This window comes from Calonectris borealis, chromosome 11, assembly GCF_964195595.1.
Source record: "Calonectris borealis chromosome 11, bCalBor7.hap1.2, whole genome shotgun sequence".
In the NCBI taxonomy this organism is placed as follows: Eukaryota; Metazoa; Chordata; class Aves; order Procellariiformes; family Procellariidae; genus Calonectris; species Calonectris borealis.
This window is the reverse complement of record NC_134322.1, coordinates 11,811,814-11,838,093: the sequence shown is the minus strand read 5'-3', so window position 1 is coordinate 11,838,093 and position 26,280 is coordinate 11,811,814. Positions and strand designations below refer to the sequence as shown.

Here is a 26,280-nt window from a genome sequence, read left to right as displayed (position 1 = left end):
GAAACCATATTGTCACGTTTTTCTTTTCTCTCTAGTTCTCACTTGCCGCAGAGTACTGATACACTAGCCTGAGGAGAAATGCCTCTATAGCACTGTTACTGATTAGCACTGTACCTCTGATAAATATTTGGGCTTTCCCCCCTTACCCATGCCTACTTCTAGCTTAGTATCTTGGTGTTCTTCCAGACAAACCTGGAATTTACAACAGGATTTAAATTTTTTTTTAATCTATTGATACTTCCTGATGTTGAGGTCGGTTTCTCTCTCAGGAAAAACAGTTGAAATGAGATCATCTCCCATTTTTTTTAAGGTGACATTTCTTTGAGATATAAATGATGCTTATTTGTTTTCACTACTTTGCAGCTGTAGCTACATCTAATCCTTAGTCTGTTCATTTATCCACTTAGATACTTGACCTTTATTAGTATATTAATGCTTGGGGAGAAGTATATAACCCTAAAATTGTCAGAAGTTTTAAAATTCATGTGTATTAGTAAATAACAGAAAAAATAAATAACGTGAGGGACTCTGAGAGTAATCTTAAGAGACACCAGTATTTCTTTAACTACACAAATTCTTCTTAAAGTACACTAGTTGATCTCTTTGTGTTTACAGTTATTTTATAAAAAAATTCTAGGAATTGCCATGTAATACCTTTATTAGTAGGGGAAATTCTAGAGTCTGCAAGGAGAGAAAGACTTTAATCCACTTTTCCATGTACTGTTTTAATTGCTTTCTATGTAACATTTTACACTTTTTGGAAAGTATAGGATACAGAATCTGAAATAATTTGCCTGGGTTTCTTGATGGTATTCTACGTGGTGACATGAACTGTACATGTAACAAATACATTGTATTTGAAATTAGGATAAATAGTTTTATACAGTGACTTGATTTTTACTATTTTTCCATCCTGCTTTCAAGCTACCCACCTCTCATGGAATCAATCATTATATAAAATAATTAATGGAATAAATTCTTTTTCTCCAAACAGCTCTTCCTCTTCCTAACAGCTTTTTAGAAGAATATCTGTATACTGATAGTTTGAACTTTTGTTTAATTCAGAACACCCTGGTTTATTGCAGGTAACTGCAGATGAGGGGATCTTGCACGCTTCTGGAAATGGTGTGCCTCCAGTAACAAAGGATTACTGCATAATTTACAGTTCTAATTGGATATCTCTTCCAAAGAGCCTGGACAATGCTGTAAGTAGCTTATAGTCATACTCCCTAAGAAAACTAGAATGCAATATGAATTTGGATCAGCTATAACTGGTCTTCAAAATTTAGAGTTAAATAAGTGCTACGTCGAATACTTGCCTTTTTCAGGTTGTGTGGTGTCTGTCCCTCCCTCCCGAGAAAAAAACCTCTATAGTGAACATTTCTGTACTTTAAAAAGTCAGCTCCTAAAGTTTACAAAGGTGATACTCTCTCTGTGCTTAGAACTGGTTGTAAATACGTTTATATATTCAACTGATATTGTTATTTTTTTTCTTCAGGTGTTATCAGTATGTCCAAGTTTTAGATCTGGGAGTGAAACTTCTGTTCATTTGTTTACAAAAATGTTGTAAACTTGTGAAACAGACTTCTTCTATTGATTCATCAGTTTGATCTTCTGTTTAATTGTCCTGAAAACATGTGGTGGAATAGGAGGTTATCTGGAACGTATCATCATGCCATATTTTCTTAGTGTGTGTCTTTGAGCCCAACTACGGTGTGAGGCAGAAACAAATCTTTTTTTTTTTTTTCTTTAGGCACTCTTATAAACAGGAAATACTTTGTGTTTGGAAGTGATCAGGGCACTCTTCTCTCCCTTCCCTCCTGCCTGCAGGTTAACTCAATGTAAAACAGAGTAAAAATCATTTGTCTGCCCCAAACATCTTTGCTGTGCTATGTGGCCACTGGGATGTCTTGACTAATTAAAGAAAACTGACAATAATTTAAAAATAATTGTCAATATGGAATTGAACTTTGAAATAAGGATAGAAATTTTTTTTTTTAATTCTTTTGTAATAAGTAATACGTTGTCAGGCTCACCAACTGTTTTTGAACAAGTATTATACTTCAGAACTCTGGTTATGTTGTATCTGTCAGTGCTTTTTTGGCTTGTGAAGCCTGGAAGTATCACAGAGTGTACGCTGGAATCCCCAGAACTACAAGCAGTGATTTTTCTGTATAACCAGTTTCTTATGTTTAAATTACAGCAATAACTGCTGTGAAATTGCATTTAGAAACAGCCAGATATTTCAGCTATACGCTGCTCTAAATGTCCCTCAGTATTGCAGGCTGCAGAAACTGCTGCTCTGATTCTATATTCCTGAATTAATGATTCCTTTCTGTTATGCTTCTTTCTGGCAAACCTCACTAATTAGGGAGCATAATATTGTCTTCCAGATTAGTTTGCAGTATCAAATTTCCTACTTTCATCACGTTCCTCTTCTCCTTCTCTCTGCAGACTTTCAGGACTCTGGAAAACCTGACTTCTACAGTACTCTGCAATTCTTCTGACGTTCCTTCTGGCTTAATGAAGGACAAAGCAGTTGTAGTGATGAGAGGAAACTGCACTTTTTTGGAGAAAGCAAGAATTGCACAAAGTTCAGGTGCTAAAATGCTGTTGATTGCCAGTAAACCTAGGCTGGTAAGTTACAACATACAGTTTTCTTCTGTAGCGAAATAGTGTCTTATCTATTTGGTCCGATGCAGTGTTGTGCAGGGTTAGCTGAGAGAAACCCCAAAAGGAGAGGACCCTGGCAATGCGTGGGATTCCAGCATGAGTCATTAACCATCCCCACAGAGCGCTGTGCTGGCGCGACTGCTGTTCCTGAGACCAAGAGGGTCATTCCGAGTTAGCTCCGTGCAATGCCGTGTTGTATCGTCTAACACTTATCTACCGCTGAACTGTATTTTTAATCTGTTTCTTGTATCTTTAATCATGTTTCTAAATGCAAATGCTTGTCTTTATCATTCCCTAATTTTAGTGTACTCTGAACTCCCTGTAATCTTAGGTGATACTTTGTTTTAGACACATGTGACAAAAATAAGCTGGGAAAAAGTAATCCAAAATTGGAAATAAAAAAAAAGGCGTTTTGAGATACCTTTACAGATACGTCTGTTCCCTTTTTTGTTCTTTATTACAGCTGCAACATGTATGAACAAATATTTGCAATTTATTAATTTGTGTGATTATCATGAAAAGTTAATCTTGTTTTAAAAGCACAGAGAATAAAAACAGAGTTTTGATTATCCCTTGTAATATTATAAAAGCACGAGAACTTTATGAATCCAGATGTGTTGGTCGTATCACCTGTTTTGATTTAAGTACATCTGTCTTCATCACCTTTTGCAAAAGGTGATGAATAAGCTCTTTTTCTTTGTTCTTCCTACAAATACACTGAAATTTAGAGGATAATCTGCTTTTAGGGATCTAACTTGCTTTGCAGTTAGGCTCAACATACTTATCACTGACACTTTCTCTTTCAGTCTCCTCTTTCTGATAACAAGACTGATTTTGAAGATGTGACTCTTCCAGTTGCTCTTATAAGATATAATGACATAGTAGATATGCAGCTGGTAAGTAATATAACTTCAGCATGTTATGATTTGTATAAACTTAGGTTTTTGAACAAATAAATAAAATAATTTCAGATATGGATGCCTACCTGATTTGAATGCGCATAGATACTGCTTTCAGTTTCACAGAAGAGGATGGATATTAAATTGTGGAAGTGCTAGTCTTCCTAATTCAGGTTAATTTGAGAGAATGATTAATTAGAACACTAAGAATGGGAAACATAATACCTAACTGGAGGGAGGGTAATCTTAGAAGTCTTCCGGCTAAACAAGATAAGCAGCCTTCCGATAGACTTGTATACAATTGCAGATGCCTGACATACATCAAGAGCTAGAGCCTGAAGAGGGCTGTTCCTTTAGCACAGAAGCTGGAACAGTTGAGCTCGTATCTGCTGGCATGATAACTTTCAGGCAAGCAGTACCTTATCAGGTTGGATCTTGAGGAAGATGTGAGGGTTTTTTTTGTCTTTGCCAGGTGACGACTTCTCTTCATATAGCATGACAGCATCTGTTACAGAGCAGTTAGGCAGTATAGTTTTGAGTTTCTGCTGTTGAGTTCATGGTGAGATGTCAAGTGTGCGTCATTAAAATGTGGCAGTTGTGGTATCTCTTACGCTTTATAAGCGGGAGAGTTTGTTTTGGGGGTATTTGGAGTTTGTTTTCCTTGACATGTAATATTAAGATACAGAATATTGCAGAGGGTTTTAAAGAAAATAGTGTCTTTTCTTCAGTGTGGCTTTTTCTGTTGTTATTTTGTTGTTGGGTTTTTTTTTTATTTAGTCTTAAATAGCTTTGCTAGGCAGGAGTTGCACTGCACATGTTTTTCTGTGAATAGCAGAGGCTTGCACTAACCTGTGTAGTCTTAGCTTCTTGGATTGAATTTGCAAGCTTACTTCATTTCTGCTCTTAATCTTCAGAGCTGCCAAGGGAGATTGTCTTAGGTAAGTATGCAAACTGAAACCATGCCTAGATATATAGGACTTTGGTTATTTTCTGTCTGTTCCCATTAAGGATTGGTTCTTGCCGAGCATTGACATGACTGAAGGTTTGTGATGACTGTCCTCAGTCTGCTGTAGTCTTGATGAATACTGTGTTTTGGTTCAGGTTGTCTTCTGTCTTGAAGTTTGTTCCTTCAAGTAAGACAATTGTTGTTTGCTTAGTTGAGTGGTTTTAAGATATGCCCTACTAACATGAAAGGGAACTAAGGCAAGGTTAGATCCCTAATTTGTTCTGAGTATTTTCTGCACCACTTTATTACCTAGTGCTGCTTGGGATGGTGTCATGTAGAATCACTTCTGTGTAGCTATAGTAATTCACCAAAGTAACTTTGCTAGTGGATTAGTGTGCCAGATGATGTCTCATACTGCTGTTGAATCAAAGAATTTGGTTTTGTCTTATAATGAGGCTGCCTTCATAAAAGTAGTGAGGAACACAGCCTAGACTACAAGTGATCCTTTCCTAGTTCTGATGTAGTTTTTGCCAAAGCCTTCTGTCATGTCATTGGCAGCTGTTGTTTTGAATGATATGTGCTGCTTGGAAGCTGGCAGCCATTGTACTTGTCCTACAGTTGTATTTCTGTTTTAACTCTTTTCAAAGCTTCCGACTTTCTCCTTTTATTTAGGAGAGAGAGGCAGCACCAGTCTGAGGCTAGCTAGTTTGTATAAGCATTCTTTCTACTTTTTGTTAGAAGACTTCATCTCTGTTAGCTTTCACCATTTGAGTCAGGTATGTTATGGGTCTTGATAGCAATAGCAGAGTGTTACAAACCTTCTAGTAAGTGGACAGCTCTCTTGCAGAGTTGTTATCTGATGCAAAGCATTTGATTCTAGTGCTCCCTGTGGTGGAAGTTGAGACTTTGCAAGTTTTTAGTGAAGAGCAGAACAGGAATAAAAGGAAACAATCACTCTAGATTCTAATGTGAATTATTTTTTATAAGATCTATGAAACTTAAAGAAAAAACTGGATTAAAACATGTTGGAATTTAATACTAAAAATGTATAAGACTAGGTTTCTTGGGGGTTTTGGCGCTTTTTTTGTGTCTGAGTTTTGGTTTGTTTGGGGTTCTGTTTTCTCTTTTTACATACAGGATGCTGTACTTTGAATAGTGTTTTTTTGCCTTTATCTAATGTTATATAATATTATAACACCTCATATAATACTTCATATAACTGCAGTGTTTCACTAGAATTTAATTTTCTTTCTTGTTTTCTGAACTTCCATAACTTTAGGCAGAGGAATGATTCTGACTTCTTTAGCCTGCAGTAAGGATAATATCTGTAATTAGATAACTCAGATGCTGAAATAAATCAGCTTTCTTCACATATGGCCAGTATATTCCACTACACTACCTGACTTCCCATTCAGTCTCTCCACTGCCGGTTTGATCTTCCGGTAGCCAAACCTGCCTGGCGTGTTCATCTCCTCTCCGGCCTTTATCCCACATGCAGGCTGTTAACAAATCTGTTTTTCTGCTGCATCTCTGAAGCCTTTTCACTGCAGGATTGTTTTAGATGCCTTGACTTACTTTGACTACAACAGCAAACCTTTCTTCCCTACCACCTTCCATTTCCTGTCAAATTATCATCCTTTGTTTCTTAAATCTCACCTTTCAGTCAAATGGAAGCATTTTTTTTCCTTTTTGAAAAGTTTTGCTTTTAAGATTTTTGTACAATTCGGTATCAGTTATGTCTCCATGTTCCCTCCTGTCTTCTTCAGTGTCCTTCAGCTGATTGTTTTTTTACTTTGGTCTTAATTTTTTTTAAGTAGTGTGAAATTGCTTTCTTTTCTTTTGAATCCATCTGAAACCATGTTTGTGTAAAGCTGTTATTAAGTAACTTTCTGCCACCTTGAGTTTTCACTGTATCCTGTCTGAAGCATCGTGCCTATATCTGAACCGTGAGTTTTGTGGTTTCAAGAGCTAGAGGTAGACCTCTGCTGATATCTCAGTGGACCTGTGAGTTTGTATTTCAAGTTCACTGACTCAGATATGCTTTCCTGCAGAGCAGAAGTCTTTGATAGTACTTGGTATATATTTGGGGGGTGAAAAGCTTTTGGGCTAGGGGCACAACTGCTCAAAAGTGTTGAAAGAATGCAAAGAAGTACCATTTTGCCTTGTGGTATCCATATGTTTCCACAGCAGTAGTAATAGGGTTGTTTTCAAACCTGACCATCCTGAAAGGTCGCATGGAAAGCATTGCTTCTTTACAATGAGCAAGGCAAATACATGGGATGTCTTGTGCAGTAAGTTGAAAACTTGCTCTCAGCATTGTGTAGGTTAAGAGCAGGAAGTCACAATGTGCATCGTGTTGGAAAATAAGCAATATAATTTCTTTGTTGTCCTTATGGATCAACTTGCATGTGGTTTTTTGTTGTTTGTTTGTTTTTTTTTTTTTAGACACTTGGAAGTGAAGTTAATGTGACCCTGTATTCACCACCTTTGCCAGAGTTTGATTGCAGTATGGTTGTCATCTTCCTAATTGCTGTGTTTACAGTGGCACTAGGAGGCTACTGGAGTGGAGTAGCAGAACTGTAAGTTTGTTAAATGGAACTGCTTAAATTATGTGAACTACAAATTTGTGAAAACTGTGACTATGATCAGTGAGAAATCATGTTCTTTTAGGTTGGTAGTTAAAAAAATTAGAAGATCTAGGTGCAATTAGCTACTCTGCCATGAAATGCTTTAGCGCTGCAACCTTTGGAAAAATCACCATAGGTCTTTGAGGAACCTTGAGTAGTAGATTGTATCCCTGAGGGATAATGTAGCTCTTGGGAGGAGGAATGAATTAACATTTTGACAAATTACCAAATGCTCTATAACTAGCATCGTAATACTCCCAATGTCCATGATAGAAAGTAGGTATTTTAATGAAACCTTTAAAATCCAATGATCCAAGAGGTACATACGTAGTTGTATGTAGTGTCTGCATTGGCAGGATCTGTACAACTACTTCATCCCAGCTGGCTGTGCAGCACCCTCTGGGATGTCTCTGCACCGCACGCCTGTCACTAGGAGCACTGGGGAATGCAGTTTGGTTGTGTCTGGGTGGCTCCAGACAGTTAAAGTCCAACCAGGCTTATCTGCTTCAGCTTTGTGTGGAGCAGCAGAGCCAGGGGCCACAGCAGCTCTAGGGCTAGGCAGGGGCAAGGAGGCAGCAGCAGTCCCTGTGCAGGGAAGGGGAGGGAGCGGAAGTATAGAATGGGGCAAATGCAGGGAAATGAGGGTAGTAGGGGTTTCTGCACTGTGCTTGAGGAGTGTGCGGCTTTGTTCAGTGAAGTGAAGCACACTCAGTGCGCAGAACTGTTTTTAGTCCGGGGTTAAACTGGATATAGCTGGCCTGTAAGAGCATGGTATTATTCTGCAGTATTTCTTGGATGTCTGTGTACGTTGAATGGACCAGTGTGCGTTACTACCTAGGGCTTCCCATTCTCAGTGGTGTTCTCCTGCTTTGTTCCCCAGAGCAACAGGGAGTGGATTGTATGTGATAACAACAGCTTCCTCTTTCCCACTAGTTATGCAAATCTAGTGATTTTAAAGAGATTAAAGAAGTGTTTCTTTTTTTTAAAGGTTGCATCTGATTATGCTTCTTTTTTACCCTGCAGTGCTATAGGGTGTGGCTGCACTGAATGCTAAAATAACAAAATGTGATGCTGTCTCCCATATTGAAAAATACCTAGATGTAATTATATTAAACTTGTTAAAGTGCACTTTCATAAATCTAGGGTGAGCGTTTTTTTTTAAAAAGCTGCTTATTCAAAGCATGTCCTCTGAGAAGGTGATTCATCTAACAAAGTGTCTTACTCCTGTGGGTTTTTCTCTTTTGAAGGTAGCTATTTCAGTGTTGAATTCAGCATTTTGTAGGTAGGTCCTGGGATTCGTCAGGAACATGCTATCTGATGGGCAAGTTGCACTAGCGTCTGTACTAAAGAGTAGAAGGGCTATCTGCTCAAAGAACAAACACAACAATTTAAGTCTCCTTATTTTGCATGGTGAGGTATAAATATGGAGTATGTATGCACAGAAATCTTACTCCCAGTGAAAATCCCCAATTACACCCCCTCTCTTTCATTTACTCTGTAATTATGAGGTGTAAGGGTAAAAGAACTATTGCTTAGCTAGCTTCTTTCTGCTAACATGAATGGTTTTTGCAGACACTTAATGTCTATAGTTGATGTTTTAAAACAGTGTGTAATACCCATGATTTTGATTTATCATAGGTATACTTATCAGATTGACTATATTTAGCCCAAGAAATATTGTAGTCAGAGGTGATGTGCTAATAGAGTTGAGTGCGTGCACCCTGAAAAGGAGTTTGAGAGTTTTGATATCAGACTACTTTTCCTCTCATGGATCAGGGTTCTGGTTGGCGGTATTCCTTAAAGTTTGCAATCGCCACGCGATTGGAAAAGAGGGCAGTTAAGAATCTCTTCCTTGTGATCTATGCTGGGTTAGAAGTGCATATTTCCATTAAAAAATGCAGAGAAACTCAAACAAATAGCATACCATTTTTATGTAATTTTTAAGTCTAATATTGGCATGAAGGATTAGGCTGAAATGCTGTCAGTCTAAATGCTTTATAATCAACAATTCTGGTCCAGGTAAAATGTTTTCGTAATCTGCCATTTGAGGTAAACATGTCTGTCGTTTTCTTAAAACAGTGAGAATTTGAAAGCAGTAGCAAGTCCTGGGGAGAGAGAAACAAGACGGAAGAAGGAAGAAAATGTTACTTTCACCCCTGTAACAGTTATCTTGTTTGTTGTCATCTGTTGTGTCATGCTGGTCTTACTTTATTTCTTCTACAAATGGTTAGGTAAGAAACAATGGATAATCTCATTTGACTTGTTTTTTCTGCATGATCTTATTAGGTGTTTAAGTCTGAAAAGCTAGATTTCTAAACTAAAAGTAATGTAATTATTTTAAATATTCTCTTTCAACCCTGTATGAGTTGAGGGTTGAAAAAAATGTAGTTGCTACTTAAGAAAGAGAGAAGCTTTTTTCTACTCTCTTACAAAGGCTGCCTTGACAGTGCTTATTCTGAATGAAGTAATGTGGAGGAGAGGTGACTAGCGACTAGGGAAAAAAGTATATGATGTATGACGATGTTCTTGGGAGGATGGCAATGGTAACTTAGTAGTGTTTAGAGTGAAAGCTTTTGTTAGGTATTGCTCCACTGACATTGAGTTTGTGGTTGCAGTGCCCTAATTAAAGTATCAGGCGAAATGGCATTACCATAATGGAATAAACTCAGGCATACTAGCAATAAGTTAAGTTTTTGAATTATGCAATTCCAGTTGCAATTCCAGCAAAACTTCTTGTGTTGCCTCTTGGGGGCTTAACAGATCATAATGGCACATGATCTTGGTTACAACTGTAAAATCCATCTTTCTTGCCTGTTTTTTCATTAATCTTCTTGTAGGTATCAGAATTGCTTTTCTAGCCAGACCTTCACTAGGGAAAAAAAAACCAACAAACTCCAACTAGCAAACAACTGGTTTTATTGTTTGTCCACATTTCAGGGTGCTTGCCGTAAGGCAGAATACGCAATATCCTGTAAGTTAGAACATGGAATATATAGTTTTTTCCTAACCAGGTGATTCCTAGCTACATAGACATTTTTGGAAGGGATAGGGTGTTTAGTATCTTAAAATGCCACCTAAATCATCAGTCAGATCTTGGGGATGCTGAAATTTTTATGCATAAGCAGACATAGTGATTAAAAGGAAAATTTGAAGTGAGGAGTATTATCAGAAATTGAGAAAGCTGGTAGTTGTAAAATAGCACTTTGGTTTTAACGATAACCAAATAAAAGTATGTGAAAGCAGTAATAGATGAAATATTTCTTCTTAAAGAAAAGGAAGGAAAAATTAAAAAAAAAAAGAAGTTTTTCAATTCAAAAATTTCAACACTCAAGTCTTTGCTTGATGAGAACTCTTGTCATGGCAGAGACACTCAGAGCTCAGCACTTCCTGTAATCAGCTGGCTATAGTCTCCAATGACTGTATCGAGCAGTGCTTTTACTGTTAACAGTTTATATCAAATGTACATTGTTGTGTTTGATTCCTGTTTGCTATTTTTTCTCTACTGTATTTTGTCACCGATTCCCATCTTCCATTCTTTTTATTTAGTGTATGTTATAATATCAGTCTTCTGCCTGGCATCTGCAATGAGCCTATATAACTGTCTTGCGGCATTGATAGGAGAAATACCATTTGGGCAGTGCAGGTATTGTACACCTTTCAACTATTATAAATGTAAGGTTTCTTTTTGGTATTTTCTGGTTGCTACCAAGGTAGTGTGAAAATATGAGAACGGTTTGACAAATTGTTTCCTGTATGGTTTAGTGTGCGGGATTGTTACAAAAGAAAATTACAAGCTCCCTTAATAGATTATTAAAGCTATCCGTAGCATAATCAACAGTTACAATAGTGTTGTGGGAGATTTGCTCATTACCTTTATTTGAAAGCATTGCTGTAATCAAACTTGAAAGGCTCTGCTTGGCTAGCTGAGCTCAGTTTTACAAAATTCTGATTGCCTGTAGGGTGTGCTCACTTCAACTCTGTAAGGGGGGATCCTGCACATACTTTTTCTTGGCAGTGGGAATGCTAAATAGTTTCCAATTCTTAGTGGAGTGTTTTGAGCAAGTACTATGCTATAGGCAATAGAGGGGTTTTTTTCCCCTCATCTTAATCTGTACTGTACCTGTGACAGACCAAGTTTTAATTTTTTCTTGTGAAGGCAACACATTGCTCATGTCCTGTCTTAGAAGTTAGTGGTTACAGTCCTAACTCGGGTAGTGGGTTATCGGTACACAGATAGCCTCTTCTTACTACTCCAAGTTAAATATCCTGCAGGTATTAGTGAGTATGAGAATGTCCCTGTTTTCCTCCTCTGTATTTTTACTTTAAAAAACCCTAACGTTCAATGCAACAAATGGTTCTTTTCCCCAAAAGAACAATGCTTATAAGCTTGGAAGCCTAAGACTATGTTTGCATGTTACTTAGTACAGGATATTAGTGCCAGATGATCCAGTAGCACATCAAAGGTAGAGATCAGGTAGAAAAGACAGCAGGTTTTGAGTAGGCTGCAGGACAGGCATTACCTCTGTCAGTTAATATCAGTTCAGGAACTGTCCCAGAAAATTGAGTAGGCAGTGGAGACAGATAGTGGCTCACAATTTTGCAATACATAGTTATTCCATTTTTAATCTTGTATTAGGTGTCCTAAAATGGATTCGCCTCCCCCCCCCGCCCCGAATCATGACATGACCATCCTTCACTGACATAGTTACGGTGGCATAGTTGTTACATGACAGAAATGGATTAAATAAATTCATCTGCTTGCTGCCTTCCCTGGATGCGCTTGCTAAAATGAGGACTGGCCATCAAAGCCCAACTTGTCTCACTGTCTGTGGACGTGTTTTTAATGCAGCCCAGAGAAGGACTGGTACTGCAGTTGCAAGAATAATGCCACCTGAGCCTGGGTGCAACAAACGGGCAAAGGTGGAGCTCTCAGGATGAGAACATCTTGTCAGCTTAAGGACCCCTGATAGCACAGGCATGTGTTTTGGCTGTTGCAGGCTTTCTTTTTTAATTTAATTATTTTCTTTTAGGATTGCATGTTGCAACAAAAACATTGAAGTGAGGCTTATTTTTCTTGCTGTATTCTGCATAGCAGCAGCTGTTGTCTGGGCAGTGTTTCGAAATGAAGATAGGTAAGTGATGCATTCTGACTTAAAAGAGTAATATGAATAATTGTCATTAATGAACTTCCCATCGTGTAACTAATCCTGGAGCATGGCATCCTTCTAAACTCCAGTGCCGATTTCAAAAAAGTTATGAAAGTATTTATGAAGCTTAACAAGCATGGGAATAATAGAGAACAAAGCTATACAAATGAACTGTGTAGTAATTTGGACTTGGAAGAAATTATGAAGATGAGGAAGAACTAGCTTGATTGCTAATGATTGACACAGAGGAAAAAAAGTGCAAAAATAGCATGGGGACCATAGGACCTATGCTTCCTATGGTCCAGTGGAAGCATAGGACCACAAATACACAAATATTATAGTAAAATCCTAAGTAGCATCTTGAGCCAGATGTTAAGTAGGGCTTCCTATCAAGTGAGCAATCATACAAGTGAACACCAAGGCCCTGTTATGGCCTCTGCTAAACTCATTTTCTCTGTAGTATGCTGATAAAGAACAGTTACCTATTTATGATCAGAGGCTAGTGTAAACTGACCATCTTGAAACTAGTATTTTTGTGGTGGAAGTAGCAGTACTTCCTAAAAACTAATTTCTTGCTTTCCAATCCATTTTGCGGTCTTGCTATTTCCAGCAAAATCTAAAACCATTATTGCACTTAGATTCCAGCAGTAGTTTGAACAATGTGTAAAAACGTGTTCTTATTTTTAGGTGGGCTTGGATTTTGCAAGACATTTTGGGAGTTGCTTTCTGTCTAAACTTTATTAAAACACTGAAAATGCCCAACTTTAAGGTACTGTAAGTTGCTTACCTTAAGAAAGTATTCTAATGCCATGAATCTGTAAGTTTAGTGTCAGGAAGTAGGTTTTCAACATTCAAGTAATATACATTTAAAAAAAAAATCTTTACCATTTTTAATAATTAAGAGAAATGAATCCTGTTGTAAATGTTATGCCAGAATAAAAACTTGGGGGGGCAGGGGGGTGTTGTGTTTTTTTTTTTTTTAACGTGGTGGTACAGTAATGGTACCAGAATCTAACTGTGCAGTTCTTGAAAACCTACAGTAATATTTTCTTTTTTTGCCAGTCCTGTGTGATACTTCTAGGCCTTCTCCTTCTATACGATGTATTTTTTGTCTTCATAACACCATTTATCACAAAGGTATGTCTGTGAATTTATCTTTAAAATAAAAAATGTCTGGTCATTGGGGCAGTATTTTTGTCAAACAGATTAGTGTTTTCAGTATTCTCAATGCAGAAAGGCTGACTTCCTTTTTCTTTTTCCCCATTTAAGACAGCAGTGGCCTAAATTTTCATCTTGTATGGGCCGAGAGTGTAATGCTTGTGTAGGTGCCATAAATCTTGTTAAATGACTAAGTTTTCAGCAATCTCATGGCCAGAAGTAAGCTGTCCCCAATTGTGTGACAGCGTGATGATGAGAAATTACTGTCCTCCAGTTTTCCTCCTTCTTTTGCTTTTAACACCCGTATGTTGGAATGTGCTCTAGTACTTTCTGTGGTGCTCATTTGCAGTGTAGCATGAACTATATGCAAACGTACCTTCTTTTATTTTGAAGCAGAAAGCTCATGGCAGAAAAAGCTGACACATTTTTATCTAAACTTCCACCTACATCATGTGAATTTGTTGTTTGGTTTTTTTAAACAATTATTTTAGGCTGGACTACATGTTTTTAATGCAAAACAATACCGTATAATACTATTCGATACTAGTCCATACCTTTTGATATTCAGGATTTTTCCAACCCTGAATTGTAAGATGAGGTACAAGCAGTTTTTGTAAATGTAGTATGAATGTTTTGGTATATTAAACCACTAAGTTTTGAAAAATAACCTTTATTTCAGAATGGGGCAAGTATAATGGTTGAAGTTGCAGCTGGTCCTTTTGGAAACAGTGAAAAGGTACGAACAGTTGTTTTAATATGTGCAACATAAAAATACTGACGTTGCGTAGCTAATTCATAGTGTGCTTTTCAGCATAACTTTCTCACAAAATATAGCCAGCTTCTGCTATTTTCTTTTAAGTATTAAATACCTGTTGACTTGGGTTTGATCCTAGAATGATGGAAACTTGGTGGAAGTCCCTACTGAACGCTCAGCTCCCCATGAGAAAGTAAGGATTGTATTTCAGATACTGGATTTTCAAATGATTCCCTCAGAAAAGACTATTCTTTTGGGGAAAACCTGACTGTCCAAATTGCTCTTCAGGGCCTGGATATCATTGATCGATACTCTATAGTTAGGTTAATAATCCAGACTTGTTATTCTCATTATATGGTTAAATGTTGTTTTAACTTTTTTTTTGGTGTGTGCGTATTATTCGTAAATCTGAAATTCCAGCTTACCTATTGCCTTAAACTTTATCCACTCTCTATGTTGGTTTCTGGTTTTTACTTTAGGTTCTACCTATTTTGAAGTTCTGCATTAACAATTAATTAATTACATTCAAACTGTTTATTAATTTAAGCAAACAAAAAAAATCCAAAATACCAGGATGCTTTAGATTAGATTTATGTGGGCTTCTAAAATACTGTTTTACAGTTACCTGTGGTTATTAGAGTGCCTAGACTTGAATACTCCGCATCGACGCTGTGTGACATGCCATTTTCATTGTTGGGTTTTGGAGACATTATTGTCCCAGGTGAGCAAATGCTTTTGGCAATTGTAACTTATGATTAAATATTTTGGTTTTGATTCTCAACTGACTTATATTAGAGTTTACTCTACAAAGTAGTTACTGAATCAATTGCAGCAGTTTGCCTCAATTTGTCAGTGCAGAATACAGCAAAAGCCACCGTATAAGAAAGCTTAGTATGTTACAGAACACTTAAATAGTGAAGGGTTTTTGCTTTTCTATTGCACTGTGTTGTGTAAATACCAGTCCCATGGATAAATCCAGTTGTCAGTATTAATTAAATCTCACAGAAAGAAAATATTGTGTGACTTCATAGTATTTTTGTATCCTAGACTACCTAATTAGAGGTGAGGTAACAGAAAATGTATTATCAAGCTTTTCCATCTTTCTCAGAAGAGCTGAATTTTGCCATAGTTGGAGTCTTGAGCAAATTACTTAAGTCAGGCACAAAGCACCATCTCCTGAACAGCATGCTTTCCCTTTTCCTGTGATTTGTACTGAGGCAAAATTGCTGATTGTTAAGAGCGAACATTAAAATCCTATTGAAGAAAAGTATTGAAACTAGGTTTTTACTCTTTTGTATTAGTGCCTTCAAAATTGAAAATACCACAATGTAATTAGCTTTCTTAAAAAAACAAAACCTTTTAATACCAAGCTCACTTGACTCATATTTGCATTATGATTTTGATTTTCAAGATTTACCATAGGATTTCTTAAACTGGTTCTTGGCTTTCCAGAAATAAATGGGAAGCAGATAACATACAGTAATGGGAAGTCTTACTATAAATTCTTTTTATGCTGCTTTGATTTGAGGGATTGGGGAGAAAAAAATCCATAGCTAAATATTTCATTAATCTCTTTTTTTTTTTTGTCAAGGGCTTCTCGTTGCCTATTGTCGAAGATTTGATGTTCAAACAAGTTCATCTTCTGTATACTACATTTCCTGTACAATAGGTAAATCATGTGGTATTTCAGCAAAGTTAATTTTCATGCTAGCTTTTTTTTAAATGGCAGAACTAGGTAATTTTCTTCCGGTAAAGGTTCAATGTTGTCAAGAATCTCTTTATAATCTTTTTTTAAATGTGCCTGCCCATATTTACAGTGAGCATGCTTTACAGTAGTCAGTTGCTTTGAGAAAGCTCGCAAATACAGAGCAACCTATTGTCCCTCTTTTCTTCGATTATATTAACAAGAAAGATATTACTTTAAAAAATAATAATTCTGGCTTACTAAATGAGTGACTTAATTTAAAAATTCACCTGTTCTTGATTGTGTATGTATAAATATCTTTATAGCTTATGCCATTGGTATGGTGCTGACTTTCATTGTTTTGGCATTAATGAAGATGGGACAACCTGCCCTACTCTATCTTGTACCATGTACACTCATTACTAGCTCGCTTGTTGCTTGGAGGCGCAAAGAGATGAAGAAGTTTTGGAAAGGAAGCAATTACCAGGTAGGCCTTAAGTATTTTGTTGTTGCTAATTCCTTTGAGCATGTGCTTCTCTTAAGTACTTGGTAATATATCACTCACAATCCAATTTTTGCTAGTCTTAATCTTGGTTATCTTCTGGATAGAATAAGGAAAAATAGTCTTTACTCTTAGATAACCTTAGTCTAGTAGTCGGCATGGCAGAACAAAGCTTAAGGGAGATGAAATAGCTGGTTCAGTACTCATGGGAAAAAGTAATTTGTTCTGTTTTATTTTTATTTGAAATGTTTTTTTCATGTTTTAAAATTCCTCAGCTATCATCTTGATGTGGTGTAACATGAGTCACTGAACTAAGCATGCAGATTCCAATCTGCACTAGCCCTGTATTAAGAGACAGTTCAAAAAAGTTGGTGATCAACTAGAATTTTAGAAACTTTCCGTGCATCACTGGTGTCCTGCATCGTCAGGATTATACGGAGCATTCAGCAACAAAGTCGCTGGATGGTTATATAACTGTTTTCTATCACAGCGCACACTGTGTACACACTGCCTTGGGTATTCTGCATTTCCCCTTTGGTTATCTCTAACGCTACCCAGGAATTGCAGTCCTTAAAATCCCATCAGCTCTCGACATGTGCACATTCCCCCTGATTTGACTTGCTGTAGTAAGTGAGTGTGCCAGTAGCCCTTGTAGGCTGGCATTTATCATAAGACAGACCAGTCTCGAGATTACTCTAAATTTTGTTTGAGACACGATGTCCGATATTGTTTGAATTCAGCAACTATTGCCTGTATCTAGGCTGTGTTGAACTCAGCTCAGAGAATGGATAGTCTGATGCAGGGGGAGGTGGGTGATGTGAAGTTGATGGTGGAAAGGAGCAGCTCCTGCTTTTTCAGCTTCTGGATTGCAAGCTTTAAGTGGATCAATAGAAGTCAAGGTGGTAGTAATTCTTGTAAATGTAAAACTGCAGGCACGCAGCTTCTATAGTATTACCAGCTAAATGCTACCTTTTGTTGATCTAATATTCTACACCTGCTGCAGCTGGAGGTTGGCTAGGTATGAAATTACTCAGGAAATCTTCAGCTTTAACTAGATACCCTGTCTTTTTGTCTACAAAAACAACTGTTCTCCTTTCATAGGTCCAGTGAATAGAAATGTTTCTCTGGAGGTCAGAATGAATTTGGCTTACCATGCGTTTGTATATAAAATGGTGATTGTTCGCTCTTCTAAAATAAAGTGTCGCATACATGAAGCCCCGTAACTCTGGGACTGTTGGGGGGAAAACAAGCTTTGCAATTTATTTTCCTCACTTGAGTTCTGAGTAAGATTGGCCTAAGTAAATCTGGCAAGTCTCTTTAGTGACAAAAATTTTTTTCACTTCTCATAGCAAAACTCATACTTGGAAGAATTATGTTGCCATAGTAGTTATTTCATGTCCTTTCAGCTGGTTTCTTGAAGGATTAAAACTGCTCTGAACTTCAGCTTGTTTTGAGGTCAGATGACTTCATTTCTGGCACAATTTAAAATGTTGATTTTCACCCCCACTCCACCACCCCTGAGTTAGACTTGCCTGTGATCGAACACCTCAGTGTAACTTTACTAACTCCTATTTTTCTGTAACTTTCTGAAGAACTTTTTCTGTATTAATTTGTTTTCCAGAGGGTGTTATTCAGGTTGCACACTCAGAATGCTGCAGTGTTGATCTTTCTCATATGTTGTCCTCCCCACATAAAGCTGTATTTTGAACTGTCCTTACTGAACTTACAAACAAGCAAAAAAAAAAGAAAAAAAAAGAAAAAACAAAACCCCACACAACCCCAGGGTTGAAATCTCCAGCTTTCAGTGCTCATTCTGGGAGAAAAGATACAGAAAGGTGACAGAAGACTATTTTTTGCTACAGCAATGGTAATTTGGACTGTAGCAGGGCTGCCCCATTGACAAGAGAGACCAGACTTCTGTAGAGGTTTGCTTTGTCCTCATGGGAACAGAGAAACCTTGCAGACTTGTTAGAGCAAAGTGTCCTAAGAAGAGGGGTACAAGAGCATGTACAGTGTATCAGGTGACTAAACTTCATGAATGCTACTGTTTGCTTATAGTCCATTAGTTAGCTTTTTTGAGTTTTGGGTTTTTCTGATTTTTGTTGTATATGATTTTAATAATGGAATAAATTTTATTTAGGTATCGGACTCCTCCAGGACGCCTTTGCTACAAGGTGTGATTATGGCCTTCTTTTAATGCAACTTTATGAATCATCTTATGGTTTCTTTTTTTCTTTTTTTCCCCCTCTGCTTCCTCTTTTCATTCTTTTTTTGCATCTATCTTTTTAATTTTTCCTTTTAATTCAGTAGAAGAGGGTAGAAGTGAAGACAAGCTATAAATCTGTTTTTATGCTTAGTTTGGGTTTTTTTTTTTTCTTTAAAGGAATACAGGAAAAACTTAATATAAAGTACCAACGGAGCCGTGATTCCTAAGCGTGAAGGCAGGCTTTGTATGCCTCTCTACTCTATAATTTCCCAAATCGCTAAGAGTGTTTTCAAATATTTAGAATTGGTGTTAGTTCCTCTACTGTTACCTATATGGAAGTACTTCACCTAACTTTTCTGTGCCTCTGCATTGACATGAAAACCTGCTTAGTGCTAAACAACAATTTTGTTGTCCTCTGTTATAATGTTCAGCATTATAATTTGCCTTTAGTAACCATGTCTACAGTCCCTCTATCATCTTATTACTCAACAGTAAACTTTATCCCATGCTGTCTGCAATGCTTGCAGTGGGATAGGGAGCAAGGATTCGGACCAGCTTTTGTGGCCTTGCTGCTGCACAGCTACTAGAGTGCAGTGAGAAGGTTTAACCTTAATAGGCTATAGCTCATGACGGCTAACACGGATGGTATTTATTTTAGCTGTGCGCTGTCTCAAGCACAGCATGGAGTGAGCAATGGAAGCTTTCAAATTTCAACTTCCTGCAGAATTTAAGCATTTAAATATAATACTGAATTACAGTCATCAGTCTAGAGTTATACATCTATTCATAAAGCATAGCTTGTCTGCGAAGACAGTTGGAGATGGTGAACACTGCCTGACTGTGTCTTAAATTCTGAACTAAAAAGTACTTTTCTCATTAGCTTCTTTCTTCTAATAAAGAGTACTTTAACAATTTCAGTCTCATTAAAAAGCCTTAATAATAAAGAAATTAGATACAAACCCAAGAAGAGGTCAGGAAGTGGGAAGGGTTGAGTGCAAGTTAAAATCACGTGGCCAGACTTGTTTTTTATAACTTAAAATTCTTCTGTCCTGCTGTGCGCACTCAAGTTCTTGGATAGGATTGTTAAAATCAGTTTTTCAGTTTCTACTTTATATGTATGGGGAATACTTGAGTCCCGAAGATAGCTCTGAGGTCCCATAATTCTTAGCTGAGCGCATTTCTGTTTCTGCGTAATGATGTAGTCTTAAATTCTAGTTATGCTGTGTGTGGCTTTTTTATGGAGTAGTCTTGAGCTGTAATGAGTTGCTGCACAGAAAAACATTTTAACTGTTCGCTGAAGCTCAGGGCTTTCTTGGGAGAGTAATGTACCTACTTTGCTACCACCAAATGGGCAGTATTGCTGCTGTGAAGTGTATAATAAAGGTTTTTGTAGGTTTTCTGGGTTGCTTATACTCCTCATGTATGCCTGCATGATAAACTAATTTGATACTTATTTCCCAGTTATTGATTTAATTTTAAAACAGTATTTGTTTTTTGTATTGGTACAGTCTACGAAGTTGTTTTAGTAACATCATGAGAAATGTAGTGGACTAATGCAACTTTGAAGTCTTCTAGATAGAATAGTCTTGCAACTTTTTAGAGTTTGTGAATTTGAAGTGTTTAGCAAGCTTTATTATCTCCCTTTGAAATAATCAACATTCTCATTGGCATGTTACACAGCATGCATCTGCTGTTTAGTACTGCAATTTTAAATCACGTTTTTAGATACTTGCAAATTAATCATAGCTATAGGTTGTTAAGAATTATGTGAATGCAGCATCATCAGAGTGAATCTTGCAGTCAAGTGTGTGCATAGGTGCTATGTACTCTTTTACATGTAGGGGTTTGTATTGCCATTTCTAGTTTGGCTCTGTGTATGTAGGTTTTTTTTTTAATTTTGTTTTTTAATAGTTCACCATGTTAGGAGATAGCTTTGTAGCTAAAATACATTTATGTTTAACCTATCTTGACACCCCCCTTGAAAACTGTCAGGAATTCAGATGTGGGAGAAAAGCTTCTGAATCTCTTCAACTTAAAAAATGTTCATCAGCTCTCCACGATATACAATCTGATTCCTTTGGCTCTTTCGAGGCTTGAAACAACAACTTTGTCCAGGATTTTAGCCTGGTGCCTTAATCTTGCTGCTGGTCATCGTAAAGATTCCTGCAGCTTCTGCTGAGGCTTTGAGGATGGGGTTGTCCTGAGAGAACCTACAACTGAGATACACTTAGAATCATAAAGGTTGGAAAAGACCTCTAAGATTGAGTCCAATCGTCAACCCAACACCACCATGCCCACTACACCATGTCCCTAAGGGCCTCATCTACACGTCTTTTAAATACTTCCAGGGATGGTGACTCAACCACTTCCCTGGGCAGCCTGTTCCAAGGCCTGACCACTCTTTCGGTAAAGAAATTTCTCCTAATGTCCAATCTAAACCTCCCTTGCCGCAACTTGAGGCCATTTCCTCTCGTCCTATCGCTTGTTACTTGGGAGAAGAGACCAACACCCACCTCACTACAACCTCCTTCCAGGTAGTTGTAGAGCGTGATGAGGTCTCCCCTCAGCCTCCTCTTCTCCAGACTTCTCCACTCCCAGTTCCCTCAGCCGCTCCCCATCAGACTTGTGCTCCAGGCCCTTCACCAGCTTCATTGCCCTTCTCTGGACACGCTCCAGCACCTCCATGTCCTTCTTGTAGTGAGGGGCCCAGAACTGAACACAGGATTCCAGGTGCGGCCTGTAGCGTTGCCTGGGGTTGTTGTGGCCGAAGGGCAGGACCCAGGACTTGGCCTTCTTGAACCTCATACAGTTGGCCTCGGCCCATCGATCCAGCCTGTCCAGGTCCCTCTGCAGAGCCTTCCTGCCCTCGAGCCTTGTAACATTTACATCTATCAAAAAACTCCAAACACTGTTTATGTTCTACTAGCCATTTTGTTTTAAAATTAACTTAAAAATCTGATATATTAAGCAGAGACTTTAAATACAGGTGGTATCTCCAGCACAAGTACATTTTGTGCTACTTACCTTGTGGTAAGGACTAAGAGAAGAATCTTTGACTTTGGGATACGCTGAATTGTTGCAGATAGTGTTAACTCTTCCTTGTGGAAGCATCTTGTCAATTTAATAGAGAAACATTTTACAAAAATGCTTACCAAAACTACCTGCTCTATGCCAGCTGTTAGATGATCCTCCCTAGGATGAAGGAAGGTACATGGCATTACTTGATGTAATGTGGTACTGTGTGGCGGGGTTTTGTTGTTGTTTTTTCCCGGAACAAATACTTCAATCCTCATTCAAAATGACAGTTTGACTTCTGTAATTGTAGGGAGTGTTTTGCTTTGGGTGACTTTTGATGTGGGTTTTCGGTCACAGTGCTGGGGGAAAGATATGCTGAAGTGAATGCAAGATTGTCATTAGCACGGGAGCTTGGTATTCGCTGCTGGACTGAGTGTGTGCTATTGCTAAAACTCAGTCCTTAGGTGTATCGGCAAGACTAGAGCCTGCCTTAATTCTTCTTGTCTTAATTTTGACACATGAAGGGAGGGATGTGAAAGACCTTTTCTGGTTTTAGTCAGATTGATATTGTGGCCACTAGGCTCTCCTAAGCCTTACCCAAGTCCCAGTGACTTGCTTCTGCCTTGGAACTGTCATCCCAACTTACTGCATGGCATGCTGGTGCGTCTGGATTGGGAAACAGCTTGTTTAAGCAAACCTGCTTTTAATAAAGTATGTTTGTATACCTTGCAATGAAACAATTGTGTTGGTGTAAAAGAGTGTATGGCACAGAGGTGGGTTGTGAGAAGAAGAGACATTAATGGAACTACTCTCTTTGCCCTATATATAGAATTATACCACACTAAAGCACGTATGACACAGCAGTGTCAGAGCCTGGCTTTGTCTTGCCAAGGATCCTCCAGTGGGTGCTGGTAAGACAAGAAAGCAATTGTGTCCTCATCGCATGGAAATCTGCCCAGCTTAGAACCCACGCGGTGAGCAGCTGTTTTACAGAAAGACAGGGAGCCTTGTTACTACTAGGCCACTATGGAAGAATATATGTAGAGTTTTCTGCCTTTTGATGCTGAAAGCATTATGCCCTTGTCCTAATAATCCTGCCACACTGGGCATATGAGCTCCTTGACACGTTCTGTTTTTCAGCATTAGTTTTACTACTTCTGTTTCTGGTTGTCAGCTGTCAAAACTGTCCAATCCTTGGCTTCTTGTTATGCTTAATTCTGAATTATGCTTAATTCTGAAGCCCTCAAACTGATCGGTCTCAGTTTCTCATGCTAACCAATGTGTGTATTACCTCTGTAACTTATTCAATGCCTTGTCCCAGGGAGGAAACCAAGAGCCTTCATTGCCCTCTAGGAATCAGTAATGGATAGGGAAACAGGCTGCTTTTTAGTCAGAAGTAGTACAACGTTGTCTTGTGTTATTCAGGTGACCTAATCAGTTACATTAATTGGAAAGTAAAATCAATCTATATAGTAATCTGGTTTAGACTCTCTTCTGTTGCGGGACTTTACAATTCCATTTCCTTTATCCTTTTTAAAATAAAAGGAAAATTTACAAAGAAATGTTGTCAATACAGTTAGTTTTTACTAACTGTAAATGTAGCTAGCTTTTACTGTCTTGACAAGAGGCAGCTAGTCTTTTCTATTCAAGCTATTGCTTGCTACCTGTAAATGTTAAGTAGGATCCTAGGTCTATTTCCAGTTCTCCAAACTGTGTCTTTGAAAAATTTGCTTATCCCTAGTTGGTTTTTTTTTTGCTCTGTATGTAATAATTGAGACACTTTTGACTCATAAATTTTGCTACTTGTAGAGGACTTGGATCCTTGGTTGGAGAATGCTTTTGTAGTGGAAAGCATTAGCTAAGAGAGCTTTGATTATTTGGCTTGAATACTTTTCTGATCTAAAGAGGACTTCCTATCTGTATGCTGCTAAAATGCACTCTAACACATGTTTAATTATATTTCTCTTAGCTAACAAATACTTTGGACCAATGGGGGAAAAGCAGTATTTCTTTATAAAGAGCCATCTCTCTCTTTTTTTTTTTTTTTCTTTTTACATTTAGATGATGGAACACCTGGATTATACAGGAAATGAAGAAAGCACAGCATCAGCCAGTGAACAGCCTGGAGGACAATAACATGTAGGATCCTGATCTAAAACAGTACTCAAATTTTCTACAAATGAAGTACAGTAAATTTGGTTGAAGTTTTACAATAGAGTATTTCCTACTCTGTGTAGGATTTTTTACTCCCGCACCTATATTTTTATGGAAAATATTGTTAATAACATAAAAGTAATCAAAATAGACTTGCATTTTTACAGCCAAACCATAGCTAGTAAAACCGTGCCTTATTTCGATTTAAATAAAAGGATATTTTCTATGCAATTTTCCAAATGTGTTTCTATACAGTATATTTTTGTAAAAGTTTCTTGCCCATATCAGTTTGATGCATGAAATATTTTCTTAATTTTGATTAAGACTAGTCAAGTTCCATTAAAAAAAAAAAGTACAGTACCCTTCATAGGATGCCTTTCCAGATTTTAAATGCGAAGATTGGTAGTAATGTAACTATAGCAGCTGAAGAATGAAACTATAGTTGCATTACTACAAGTAATTGCATAAACAGTATGTATGTTAGTCTATGTACATTGTAAGCCATAAAATAGATAACAGGGCAAATTTAGCTTGGGGTTGCGAGCTTTTTCCCCCTCTCCCCCATAGTATCACTGTCTTACGCCTTAATTGTGAAAATTGTTAAGCTTTGATGCGAGTCTTTGGATTATATACATCGCCACCATTTCCAAAAAAATAAAAGGGGGAGGTACTTACACAGTGGTCCTAGAAACTTAGGTGCAGCTCCTGGAATAGTTCACAAACAAGATGGTGCGAAAGGCAAGAGGGTTTTTGCTCAAGAAGTGCTGTTTGAGGGGGGGCAGGGTGAAATGTTAATTCTGGTCTCGTTCTTCCCCTACCATTGAGACTAGGTCTATACTTGTGGTCTTCATTTGGCTGTGGATCAGTTCAAAGGGAAGGGGGATGACAGGACAGATTTTTTTTAACTTTTGCATCTACACCATACTTTGGGTTTTTTGGGGAACTATTTTTGAAAATTCTTTGCAATTGATAGACAAAACAACAGGTTTAAATAGTGCTAGTAGTGCCTGTGTTAGTTAAGGCCAATGCATGTGTTTAACTTGTTTAATCTTAATGTGTTTTAGCTTTTAAAGACTTGGAAAAGAAGAAATAGTTTAAATCATTAGTTTGCATTTAGAAGAGTTTGAGTTTGTTTGACACTTCTTTTTTCAGGAAACTGCAAATTGAGAGGGATTAGGCATAGAAAATTTGTATAGCTGTAATGCTAACACTTTACACCAAAGAAAATTGGAGAAGGCAACAACAGGAAACCACCAAGTTCACTTAGTGCTAATGTCAGGTAGTCATTAAAACATTTTTCCTGTTCTTTAAATGAATGTCATTCCTATAGTCAGTAAAAGTTCAAGAACCCTGGAGAAAACCGAGTAAGCACATGCTGGGCAATGGCAATGCAGACTTTCCTGCAGTGCCTCACGTAAGTGCCTCAGTGTTCGTCTGAAGGTCACCTCTAGACATTTATAGTTAGTTTGGGGCATGTCGGCTCAGGAAAACTTACCCAGATTAAATCTAGTTTAGCTAGATTTACTTTGGAAGTATGCTAATTAAGACAATTGTAAATCTATATTGGCAGTTAACAAAGGCTTACTGCAAATTCACCGCTTTACGTAATTTATATCAAGTTTAAACTTTTGTTCGCAAGAGCCAGGAGCAGACAAACTTACAGCCTGAGTATCAGTTGTTGCCATTCACACAGATTGACCGTGGTGCCAGTTGATACGGGTAAGATAACCACCTTGTTTGCAACTTCCCTAAGAAAACAGAAAGTACAAACAGTTTTCATATGTTAGTAGTTGCCCCTCTTGACTTTCTTGACCTAAGCTTGAACTGACAGCCTCAGAATACAATGATCTTGCGCACCATCTTCAACTTTTATTTGACTGGCACTTAATAATAAATTACAGCATACCTCAGTGTTCCAATAGCAGACTGAAAACTTGTCTTCTGATGTGTTGTCATGCCCTTTGACAAGCCCAGTACCTGCCAAAGTTAAATGGTTACGAAGAAGTTTCTGAAAATTCCTGAAAGAGATAAAGAAGTCATAACTCATTCAAAGTCATGCACTACTCAAAGACCTCAGAAGCTTCACAGATCTAAGTAGTATGACTCCTTTTTCTCTTTGAAATCTTCTGCATGGAGGATTTATTAAATTTTCAGCTCTAAATGATAATGGAATTAGTATAAATAAAGATGACCTTTGGCAATGTAAGTGTATTCAGCAGCTAGCTGTGGAAACTCTGTCTTGTTCTGTGCCTAATTAGGCTCCACGCCTGATCATGCCTGAGGTTTCACACACATGTGCTGCAGTTTAATGGGATGTAAACTAACTTTTTTCTTTCAAATGCTTAGGTGCTTTGTTTACAAAAATTAAGAATGGAGTTTAAAATTTTGTATAAATAATAGGTTAGTATTGACTACTGAAATGAGGTTTTTGTAAGTTCAATAGAACTGATTGCAACACTTTTAGCAATTTTGAATGTTTTTAATATTAAATTTGGTTGGGCTAAACACTATGTTA

The 26,280-nt window shown here is 37.6% G+C and overlaps 1 protein-coding gene across 4 annotated transcripts in view; it reads left to right on the top strand.

Annotated features, from left to right (window-relative positions):
• The window catches only part of SPPL2A (signal peptide peptidase like 2A), a 29,335-nt gene extending 3,060 nt beyond the window's left edge, over positions 1-26,275 (top strand). Inside the window, exons 2-17 of one of the 4 annotated variants that reach the window (XM_075160000.1) lie at positions 1,086-1,205; positions 2,455-2,637; positions 3,480-3,569; positions 6,964-7,097; positions 9,225-9,376; positions 10,692-10,788; positions 12,176-12,277; positions 12,980-13,061; positions 13,355-13,429; positions 14,130-14,186; positions 14,344-14,397; positions 14,826-14,925; positions 15,796-15,873; positions 16,215-16,375; positions 18,531-18,564; positions 23,673-26,275. In XM_075160000.1, coding sequence (XP_075016101.1) covers positions 1,086-1,205; positions 2,455-2,637; positions 3,480-3,569; positions 6,964-7,097; positions 9,225-9,376; positions 10,692-10,788; positions 12,176-12,277; positions 12,980-13,061; positions 13,355-13,429; positions 14,130-14,186; positions 14,344-14,397; positions 14,826-14,925; positions 15,796-15,873; positions 16,215-16,375; positions 18,531-18,564; positions 23,673-23,704 — 1,551 coding nt within the window. In that variant the 3' untranslated portion in view covers positions 23,705-26,275. The remainder of the gene's footprint in view (positions 1-1,085; positions 1,206-2,454; positions 2,638-3,479; positions 3,570-6,963; positions 7,098-9,224; positions 9,377-10,691; positions 10,789-12,175; positions 12,278-12,979; positions 13,062-13,354; positions 13,430-14,129; positions 14,187-14,343; positions 14,398-14,825; positions 14,926-15,795; positions 15,874-16,214; positions 16,376-18,530; positions 18,565-23,672) is intronic. The other 3 variants (XM_075160002.1, XM_075159998.1, XM_075160001.1) reach the window with 3 other exon arrangements.
• Positions 26,276-26,280: the final 5 nt, after the last annotated feature.